The sequence below is a fragment of the Scatophagus argus genome, chromosome 11 (assembly GCF_020382885.2).
Source record: "Scatophagus argus isolate fScaArg1 chromosome 11, fScaArg1.pri, whole genome shotgun sequence".
NCBI lineage: Eukaryota > Metazoa > Chordata > Actinopteri > Scatophagidae > Scatophagus > Scatophagus argus.
The window spans coordinates 9,620,399-9,631,238 of record NC_058503.1 but is presented as its reverse complement, the minus strand read 5'-3'; the positions used below and the strand labels follow the sequence as shown (position 1 = coordinate 9,631,238).

Here is a 10,840-nt window from a genome sequence, read left to right as displayed (position 1 = left end):
AATGTTATAAATGTTAGATGATCGTTATGAGACATTGGCAGTGGTTCCTCCTCTCTCTGCTACAGTATTTCAACACATTGCAACACTGTTTAAATAGATGGGTGTGAAGTTTTCAATGAAACTGAATTGGAATAATTTAGAGACAGCTGAGTTACTTCAGTTTTTTAGTAGGAGAAATATATTTTTTAGGGGTGGGCCTTGGAGCCCATGTTGCATTCTTGAAATATATATGTACACTATTACAAGTTAGATCAAGGTTAAATTATAGCAATTTTGCTTGTTGATCATAATCTAAAACTGTCCATGGAGGATCAGATGTGATCCAGGCCAAGGCCCTCTTCGATTATGTACAGGAGCAGTGACAACTTCGCCTGGGTATATCCTACAGGTACCCTACAAGTATGCAGGTTTATACAGAAAACAGCTCCTAGTCAACTACTGGAAGAATCTAAGAAGTCATGGAGACATTCACCCAATCTAAAAAGTGTCACAGAGACAGAACATCAAAATCAAGTTTTGACTGGACAAGAAATGCAGCAGTAAGACTCCTGGGAGTATAATAATGTGTATAGTGCTGGGTTGAACACCATTGTGATTGTTTTAGAATTCGTTAAGCCAATCAAACCTAACTAAACTTTAGTCTGCAGTGGCTGAGTACATGTATTTGTGAATATGGTCAGGCACCAGAAACTGTGGAATATGTGCTTGTTAGTTGCAAGAGAGAAAGGACATTATTGAAAAATCTGACTAACGGAAGACTGTAGGACTTAACTAACTCCACAAGATGGCAGTAATGCAGCATTGAGGATGCCAGCTGTCGTTAAACCTCAAAGAAGAAGAGATAGAACAAGACGACGAAATAAAAGAAGACTTTCTGCGGAACCCATTTCTTGGGCTGAGCCTAACACGGAACTCATAGAGGCTACACTTGGAATGCTACCCAGCTATCTGTAGCTAACCCCGCCGGTTCCTGCTCACAGTTAATGTTACACACCTTGCGTTCTCGATAGGTTAACTTCCATTGTTAACTTGGTCAATTTAGCTAACTGCCACGGAGCTGAATGACAGTGTTTATACTGTCTGTGTGTTATGGTTTTGTAAATATTCCATGCAGCTGAGGCGCTAAAATGAGAGAAGGGTGAGTATGTAGCTATCTTGCAAACCTGAGGAGATAGGTGGCTTGTTGTTGAAGGGCTGTTGGTGTGCTGATAGCAGTAGCAGCTATAGGTGGAAATGATAGCTTGATAGTTAGCACGATTTCAACGGAGCTAACTCGCAGCTTGCTAAGGCTAATTTTTAAACAGTTCGGTGTTGTGATCAGCACCTTCAAAGTTTAGTGTGTCGTCGTCTCTGGTTTTGCAACATGTTTTGACAGTCCAAGAATAGATTGCTTCGTGATGTCTGCCGGAAATGATAAGCGTTAGGTAACTGTTAACGTTAGCTGGCTAACGCCAACTGTCAAATCATTAGCGTTACAAACCGTAGTCGCATTTGCTTTTCACCAGGCTGTCACCCTCTCTTACTTGTGGGGTCCAGACACTTTTAAGTCTAGTAAAATTTATAAACATATTCTCAGTTTGTTCTCAGCAGCATTACCGTGAATGTAGCGTATCTATTTCAGTGGTGCTGGGGAGCCCACAACTGCATATAGGTTAATTGCTACATCTGTTTAAGCTCTGCCCACACCTAATAATGTGAAGTTGGGGTTGTCAGTTCATCAACAGTTGGTAATCACGAGCCCGTTAACTGGCTGGACACACCCGATCCACCTAATCATCCGGTTTAGGTGCAGCAGGGAAAGATATAAAATATAACTTAACTGGGGTGCCCATCATTTCCATCTTTGGCAGACTGACAGACAAATGGTTGGGACCCAGGCCTTTTCATCTAATATCAGTGCCTGATCTCACAAATGTTCAACTACATGAATGGGCTAAAATTCCCACAGAAACACTCCAAAATCTTGTGGAAAGCCTTTCCCGAAAATGTACGCTGTTATAGCTTCAAAGCAGTCGATGTATTTGGAATGCAATGTCATTAAAGTCCCTGTTTGTGTGATGGTCAGGTGTCCCAATACTTTTGTCTGTATAGTATAGTCAGACACTATTTCCTGCCCTTTTACCCCAAAACGGGATGTAAATGGACAGTGTTTTTCTTATAGCTGACTGATTTGAGGGACAGAGTCAGTAGCACAAATAGCTTTTTGGTTATGAAGGTGTTGATGAATTATTGTCGGTTGGGGGACAAACCATTCACGTTTAAATGGCCATTGTTTATGGTGCTCTGCTTTGAAGGGACTGTGTTTTGCATAAAATGTGTTTAGGGTATAGGGTAAAAACTATATATAATAACTATACTATAATATGTTCCTGAAAACACTTTTTTTCAGCACTGCCTAGTTTGAAAGTTTGCTTAGTGTTTGGTGCGCTACATTTTTGAAGCAAAACACAAAATGGTGGCTGTCTGGTGACAAACATTTTCAAATTATGGTGAAACAGTACATGTTCTTAAAACATTTCAAGAAACAGGCTAACATAGTATTTCATATATGATCAGAACAGCCTAATTTTACAATTGATCTGAGACACGAGAGCCTCCTTTTCAAAGCAGGACATAAAGTGCTGCCCAACGTTTTCATTTTAGAGCTAATCAGCCCACTAAAATATGGTTCTGAAAACATTCTAGGTGAGAAATAGACGCTGCGATAATATAATCTTGATTCATAGTTGATCAGCACCCCAACAGCAATGAATGTCGTCAAGTAAAATTTTAAAGTGTATTGTTATGCACAGTTGCTGGATACATGTTCTGTATTATATTTGTTTTAAATTATAATTCTTTACAGCATTAATTTGTAGATTCACTAAATAGTAACTGTTTACAAGTACTTCATTTATATTTATTTTTATATTTACATTTATAATCAACTGCTTTTCTTCCCTCTCTCTTGTGCTGTTCCCTGTATTTGCAGAGTGTGTGTTGTGTGACTCAGCTCTTGTGTAGCCATGGAGAAGCCCTGGAGGCTGTGGGGGGCAATTGAGCATTGTACCCTGACTCTGGTCTCCTGGTCCTGGGGTGCTTGCCGGGTCTCCCTTTTGGCACTCATCCTCACCTTCCACTTGTATGGAGGATTCTTTATCCTAGCCCTTATCCTAGCCTCTGTTGCTGGCATCCTCTACAAATTTCAGGATGTCCTTCTCTACTTCCCTGACCAGCCCTCCTCCTCTCGCCTTTATGTTCCCATGCCAACAGGAATCCCACATGAAAATGTGTATGTTCGCACTAAGGACGGCGTGAAACTTAACCTCATCCTGCTTCGCTACACGGGAGGGGATACGCCTCCTGGAGTTGCCCCTGGCAATCAAAGTAGCCCTGCTTCCTCAGCTCCACCTACCATCCTTTATTTCCATGGTAATGCAGGTAATATTGGTCACAGGGTGCCAAACGCCCTTCTGATGCTGGTCAATTTGAAAGCCAATGTGGTGCTGGTGGACTACCGTGGCTATGGAAAGAGTGAGGGTGAGCCCAGTGAAGATGGGCTGTACCTGGATGCCGAGGCCACACTGGACTATGTCATGACACGTCCTGATCTGGACAAGACAAAGGTGGTGCTATTTGGCCGCTCATTGGGAGGTGCTGTTGCTGTTCGCTTAGCGTCAGTCAATCCTCACCGTGTGGCAGCTATTATTGTTGAAAACACCTTTCTCAGCATTCCCCACATGGCAGCAACTCTCTTCTCCTTCTTGCCCATGCGCCTGCTGCCCTTGTGGTGCTATAGGAATCAGTTCCTATCGTACCGACAGGTGGCACTGTGTCGCATGCCGTCACTGTTTGTGTCTGGTCTGTCAGACCAGCTCATTCCGCCAATCATGATGAAACAACTGTATGAGCTCTCTCCTGCACGGACTAAACGTCTGGCCATCTTTCCAGAGGGCACACACAACGACACATGGCAGTGTCAGGGTTACTTTGCAGCTTTGGAGCAATTCATGAAAGACCTGCTGAAGAGTCACGCCCATGAGGAGAGTGCTCAGCCCTCAGCTAGTGTCACCATTATCTGAGCAAAAAAAAAAAAAAAAAACTAACTATGGGCTGCAGGATGTGAAGGTTATCGTGGAGGTTGATTGGCTGGATTAAACTGATTTTTGTAAAGAATGTACTTTTTTTTTTTTTATGCTTTTGTCTGGGTTCATATTTTATTTCACTCTTTTTACCTTTCTGTAATCGTAACATATTAAGATAATTTCACTATTTCAAGATTTTAGGAGAGGGTAACAGTGCCCTCTTAGGTTTTGTGTTGCAGCTATGAATGCATGTATTTATGACTTTTTCTGAATGAAGCCAGCGCATACATACCCACACAGCAGTCTTGCTGTCATAGCCACAAAAGAATTGCTATAATTGGTCTACTGAGATTAACACCGTTGAAACAATTGCTTCTGCTATAATGGCCATATGAGGATCTGCAATATTTTAGAACAAATCACTACTGGAATTAAAATTACACTTGTTCTGACGAGAGATGAGACACTGATAATATGTAGTGTGTATGTACGTATGTATACACACTTTTTATGTTAAGCTGAGCCAAATGCTAAGTGATGTAGGCTGATGTCCTCTTAGCAATACTTTGAGGGACATAACAAGAGTCTGACGTTTGTTAGTTTTGTGCCTCCCTCTTTGGCGTGCAACTTCAATATTCAGAGTGCTTGCTGTAGTTTACCATGACATGACATTGTTGTGCTCAATATTTACGTGTGCCCTTGAAAAAGTTTGTTTGGTACAATAGCATAAAAATCTTGTGCTGTTGAATAATTATATTCAGCCACAAAAAGTATTTGCTAAGATGAAGTGGTCAGCAAGATAATGTTGGCCTGTTCTGTTATTTCTTGAGATCTTATTTCCTGTTGAGCTGCTTCTGTGTCCGTGTGATTGTGAGACACTGCTGCTACTGTGTCCTGTTGAGACACAGCAAGCACACAGAGCAGTTTTTACTCTTAAATGGGCTCAAGTTGCTGTTGAGCAGCTTTGGCTTCTGTACTTTGGTGAGGAGCACTTGTTCTGTGTGTGGTTTCTTGTTTAAAGGATGTGTTCAGATTTCTTCACATCTGAGTACAACACTATAATACACACCTATATGTACACTGAAAGAGTTATTGGTCACTGTACTCCTGTCCGTAATGACTGCGAAGAGAAATGTTTCAAATGTAAATTAATTGGAAGAGATGGGGAGGGCACAAAATACACTCCTCTTTCTGTGCATTAAAAAATATTCCAAAGTTTAGCGGAATCTAGTATGAAGTTTCAGTCACCTAAGAGAAATTCAGTGGGTGTTTTCCAACTATTGAGCATGTTTCCTCTTTGTGTCACTTAAATCATTTAGGAAACTCTGGGAAATTTCGAAAGAGACATTTTCACTTTCACTCAGGCTGATATTTTGGAAGTGGATTATCATGCACTTTGATCACACTAGGGAGGGAGTTCTTCATGGCCAGATGGGAAGAATGATTACAGCTTTGACTCTTTCAGCATACATTCATAATGGCATGTGAGTATTGTATTAAGGTCCTGAAAGAAGAATTGAACCCATCTTTCAAGAACCACAAATAAAGTGCGAGCATTTTTAATTAAATGTTGTGATTATCTTCCACATCAGAATTGTTAATTGGATGATTCTGGGTTCTCGTCTCACCCAGTGCTTATGAGGCAAAATGGCTTTACTCAATTGGAGGGCTTTTAATGAGCTAATTAACCTTTCCTGCATGTCTTCCAGGGGGTGGAGCAGAGCCTAACAACACTGTTATCTGCTCTTGCTTTTCAAATGCAGCATGCTGCACTGCAGTGGTATCAAAGCCATTTGACTACAGATCTCCTTAGCCATATTTGATACTGTTTGTAAACAGTATGCTCAATGAAATTTAACACACATAAAAAGACCACATTTGCTGGTGTTCGTGTGACAACAACTTGAAAAATGGTCTAAAGGCTACTATGAATGTAAATTGTGGTCTCAGAATAACAAGTGTGCTTTATAAGAAATAATGTATAGATGTTTTTTTTCTCCCTTTGTGTGTGTGACTTTTTGCCACCAGTGGCACAGAACATTTTCAGACATTTTTGTATTATATCAAATCCATAAGCTGAGTTCAGTTTAGTGATTTTTATTCCATCATATATTGCTAGAGCACACTGTACAGTCAGAATTCAACCATTTGACTTTTCATTTAGTTCCACACACTCTTCTGCTTTTAGCCTTTTGACATTGCATCATCTCTTCATTCAAGAAAACATTTAGAGACTTGTCATCATTCACCTCCTTTTATTGTAACCTTACTAGAATATTGGCTTTTTTTTTTTTATCCGAGCCAGATGTACTGTCAAATACACTGTTGATGAAAAGAAATGGAATCAAACTGAATGTCTGTTCATTTTTTCTATTAAAAAAAAAAAACATTTGCCAGGTATTGAGCAAATATACCATGGGACATATTTTTATATGTTCATATGATTGTGAGCATAGAGGAATGACTGCTGTTCAAAGTGTTGGTATAATTTGGCATTTGCAAGCTGGCATGTGATTACATTAAAACATTGGCAAATTTCTGTAATGAACCTGCACAGTGTTGACATTATTTGTGTACATTTATTATGATTTCTAGAAACATTGATTGATATCTGAAAGGTCCGACCTCTGAATGATTCATATTTATCTTTAGTATGAAGCAGTCAGAGGAATTTTCCATGTTTTTTTCTATTTCAAGACAACGGTGACAACTTTTTTTGTAAGCACACATTTTTCACTTTCTATTTTCTGTACTGTAACATGCAATAAATTGGTACGTTTAAAATTGTCTTGCTTTTGTTTTAAACTACCTTTTTTATTGTTTCAGTTCCAAATTCATTTTTGTATCTTGCCATTACTTCACTTTTTATATTCTGGGAATAACAGTTTGTTTATTTTACTGTGGTATGTTTCCATTTAAAGTTGATGCAATCTTGACACTTCCTCCTTTCAGTGCGTGTTGACTCTGCTAACTGTCAAATTTATAAGTAATACTGTCTTTAATAACATCTACTCCATCTTTGTCCTTTCTCTCTCCTCTAATTTCCCTACCATGCTGCCACTCGTCTGTGTGCCAAGACATTCCTTCCTGTTCCCACCCTGTAACAATCACCCGGGTTTTTTATAAGAGTGCGGAGGAACTTCGATGTGTTTTATCATTGTGAAGGAGCTAGATGAGGAGAAAAGTGAGAGAGATTTGTCAAGGCTGTTGGTCAGGCAGGAAGCTGTGAATGTGGTTAGCTGAGCGGAACAACAGAGGGGAAGCTGTGTTGCCCTTTTTTGTACTGTATTTATTCTGCGTAGTCCCTCAGACTAGACTGGGACTGGCTACAGAAGGACAAAACAGAGAGACAAGGAAGTCATTGTTGCTTTTAGACAGGCAAGAAGGTAAAGCTTGGAGCTCAGAGAAAACATTGATGACAGAAGCAAACATCCACCATTACCAGCACAAGTCTGTAGTGTAGTTCAGGCATGAGAGCAGTCATGTTGCTAGTGTGAGCTCTTGGAAGATTGCATGGGACCCACTATGGCAGTTCTGACAGGTGTGAAGCCTGGGACTGGACAAAGGGCAGATGAAACCAGGCTGTCCTGGCCAGTTTTCCTGCTGACGCTAGCTGCTGTCACCTCCTCCTCTCTTTCAGCTTTGTCCCTCCACCAACTGATAGCTCTCAGAGCTGAGGTAGATGCACTCAAATCAGAGGTCATTCGCAGGAGAGAAGAGGGACACGAGGCCAATTATGGAGGCCAGGTGAGTCCTTTAGGATATAACAACAAAAATCCTGTAAGACAAGCATTTTACCAGCTTGTATTGTTTTTCTCAGGACTTAACTGTGTCTGCACAGACTGAGAATATCAGCAGCAGGAGAAACAGCCAAGAGCCCCTGCAACAATCTACACCAAAATATGCTTTCACCCGAATAAGGAGGATAAGATCTGTTACTGGAACCGACACACTAGGTAAGATATCACCTGAAATTGGCCCGTTAATACAAATGCGTAAGATTAAATTATTAGTTCTTTTAGTTGGCTTGCAGTATAAGACTCGGGATGTTTAACAAACCCATTGGCTCACTTGCAAAGAGGCTGAGTAATATAAACCGGGTGACTCATTCCATTTCTAGTGTTTAACATTTTTGATTAAGGTTTTCAATAAATCTCTTATTGTGATATTTCAAGTCAAATTTATATATGTAGCTGCAAATCACGAAATGTCTCAGGACAAGCTACACGTCCTCTGTTCTTAGACATTTGATTCAGAAAATGAGAAACTTCCCAGAGAACAATTTCCACTTTCAAACAGACTAACAAACGAAGTGTGAGTGTCTTGCTGTGGTGCTAATCATGTGAAAAATAAGAAGTCTGATGTGGTGAGTTAATGCTTCTACATTTATTAGCGCTCACTATTAACTAACCACTAACTAATAAAGCAGATGTGTGCATCATCAGCGCAAGCTATTGAACGGTTCCTGGGGTGCAATGTTTACAGTACAGTATATTTACAGATTTCAAAAAGGATAAAGGGAAGGAACAGTTGGAAAAACAGTGACAAATATGGAATAGGTTATGTGTATATTATAAGGAAACTGCTGACCAGTTTTAATATGTTTAAATTTCTCTTGTGTTTTGTCATAGTTTATCAGCCGTGCCTGCATTTGTTGGCAAATGCTAGCAGGAAAACCTTCAGGAGAGGTACAGTTTCTCTGGCCTGGGTTATGATAGTTGGGTGATATATTGTTTTTATTTGCATTTTACCATTTTAGTTTTTCTTTGGCCTTTAGCTTACATTATATACACCCATTATCATAGAGCCAAAGTTTATTTTATTTAAAAAATGTATCTAAACACATATGCAGAAACCCTAAGCAATGAAACACGTTGACTGTCGGGAGAGATGGTCATCTTTAGCCGCTTTGACGTGATTTCTAATATATTGTTATTCCTTGGATCAGATCTGATGTCACAGCCACGCACAGGCATCCCCTGGCAGACTGGGCTGCAGAGAGGCTCTGCCCTGGAGGTAGCCGAAGACAAAATACATGTCAGAGAAGCAGGCTTCTACTTTGTGTACAGTCAGGTTTGTCTGTTTGCTGTCATTTCATAGATTCTCCACTGGGGGGTGCTGCTACTTTGTTTGCTGTCACCAGATTTTGCATAGGAGGGGAACACTCCACATAAATAGCAGAAAAAAGGGTGTGTTCAGTCTAAGCATGCAGCTGTGTAACAGACCTTGAAGAAAGGTCAGATGAAGAAGAGAAATTGCAAATGATGCATACATAATAAATGTAGCGGTAAATGCTATACCACCTACTACTGTTTATTTATGTTAAAACCCATGCATGTGCCATACCTGATAGATTTAACGTGGTATTTCTGATGTGTTCAGGTCTACTACAAGGACAGTACCTTTGCCATGGGTCACGTCGTGATCCGGTGGAAGAGGAACGTGGTAGGAATCGAGACTCAGGAGGTGACCCTGTTCCGTTGCATCCAGAATATGAACCCTGTCTACCCTTACAACACCTGCTACACAGGGGGTGAGCCAGTGTGTTATTGTTTATGTCCATCTATGTTCACCCCTATTACAACAGCTGTTATGGAAGGTCAACCAGCGTGTTTTCCTCTTTAGTCAAGCTTTCAAGTGTGTGTGGTGTGGAATGGCTGCAAATGTGTGTCGGTAGTAGGATATGGTTGCTAGCTGTCTGTGGCAGGAGAACAGAAAAAAAAGCCAGTTTAAGGTTTGATGGTCTGAAAGTCTGAAGCATACATTTCCATATCCTCAGGTATTGTGAAGCTGGATGTTGGGGACCACTTGGAGCTGCTGATCCCTCGCTCCACAGCCAACGTTTCCCTGGATGGAGATTCCTCCTTCCTGGGTGCTTTCAAGCTGAACTAAAGCGTGTCACCTCACTTTGGAACCCAGGGACGATTTTGAGGAAGGAACTGTGCAATGAGACACAGTTCTGGTAGCCTTGCCTGACTTTGTGTGTTGTCAGAACAATACAGGAAGCAGTCATTTCTGTACTGGCATAATGATTGACGGCATGAGTCCTAGCTAGTTTCGGCTTGTGGGGATATGAAGAGCGCTATAAGTTGATGGCACATTCTTTGCTCTTAGGAATACATCTATCTACAGCTGTATTGTGTTCATTTTTACCACACTTCAAATCAGCATATTGTAGCAACTGTCTCTATCAATTGCTTTTTCTTCAAATAATCACAAACACATGGTAATGTCTGACTGTTTTGATTAATGCTCATTACCCCTGTAGCAGCAACAACATTACTGTTCTTCTAAAACAATTTCTCTCATACGCTTCATCATTTTACTTATGTGAACATATATCATCTGAATGCCATAAATCTGATGTAAGTTTTTTTTCAGATACAATAAAGTGACAGTTCTTGAACAAGAGATGACATCACCTGGAAGGTTGTTGTTCATTTGTTGGTCACAAGAAGGAAAGACTTCAGCGTGACAGAGCGTCCTATCAGGCAGCACAGAGAATAACAGAGTTTAGAGTGGAGCAGGAACAGTGGAAATCAGGAAAAAGTGTCTATTTTTAGACTGAGGAAAGAACTGCATAAGCAGATGATGTCTGCAAACTCAAAGGATCTGCTGCTCAATGAATTTGTAATGCATTAAGAGCCCAAAAGAAACAGTGAAATATCCTCAGTGTAGAATCTCTTCAGTTTTCTATGATGTTATGATTGAACCAGAGGGAGAGTTGCAGCTGGGGCACATTATGGCAAAAAGATTCTCTTGATTTTTCCAGGACT

General features: G+C 40.5%; 2 protein-coding genes across 3 annotated transcripts; both read left to right on the top strand.

The window, feature by feature from the left end:
• Nucleotides 1–838: 838 nt before the first annotated feature.
• Nucleotides 839–4,155, top strand: abhd13 (abhydrolase domain containing 13). Its single transcript, XM_046404258.1, has 2 exons — nucleotides 839–1,138; nucleotides 2,972–4,155. The coding sequence occupies exon 2, from the start codon at nucleotides 3,006–3,008 to the stop codon at nucleotides 4,059–4,061; it is 1,056 nt and encodes a 351-aa protein (XP_046260214.1). The 5' UTR covers nucleotides 839–1,138; nucleotides 2,972–3,005; the 3' UTR covers nucleotides 4,062–4,155.
• A 3,169-nt stretch (nucleotides 4,156–7,324) lies between these two features.
• tnfsf13b (TNF superfamily member 13b) lies at nucleotides 7,325–10,485 on the top strand. 2 transcript variants are annotated; one of them, XM_046404260.1, is made up of 6 exons: nucleotides 7,325–7,811; nucleotides 7,906–8,020; nucleotides 8,696–8,752; nucleotides 9,013–9,137; nucleotides 9,447–9,597; nucleotides 9,844–10,485. In XM_046404260.1, exons 1-6 carry the CDS (start codon nucleotides 7,578–7,580, stop codon nucleotides 9,954–9,956), a joined length of 795 nt encoding a protein of 264 aa, XP_046260216.1. In that variant the 5' UTR covers nucleotides 7,325–7,577; the 3' UTR covers nucleotides 9,957–10,485. The 2 variants fall into 2 exon arrangements, with proteins under 2 accessions (XP_046260216.1, XP_046260215.1); XM_046404259.1 differs by having other exon boundaries at nucleotides 7,335–7,811; nucleotides 7,885–8,020.
• Nucleotides 10,486–10,840: the final 355 nt, after the last annotated feature.

What these genes read in the sequence shown, in the direction of transcription:
- abhd13 (XM_046404258.1), top strand. Translation starts at nt 3,006, where the DNA reads ATGGAGAAGCCCTGGAGGCTGTGGGGGGCAATTGAGCATTGTACCCTG.
- tnfsf13b (XM_046404259.1), top strand. Translation starts at nt 7,578, where the DNA reads ATGGGACCCACTATGGCAGTTCTGACAGGTGTGAAGCCTGGGACTGGA. An exon ending in AGGCCAATTATGGAGGCCAG is followed by an intron (nt 7,812 to 7,884) that starts GTGAGTCCTTTA and finishes TGTTTTTCTCAG; the next exon opens with GACTTAACTGTGTCTGCACA. An exon ending in CAGGAAAACCTTCAGGAGAG is followed by an intron (nt 8,753 to 9,012) that starts GTACAGTTTCTC and finishes TCCTTGGATCAG; the next exon opens with ATCTGATGTCACAGCCACGC.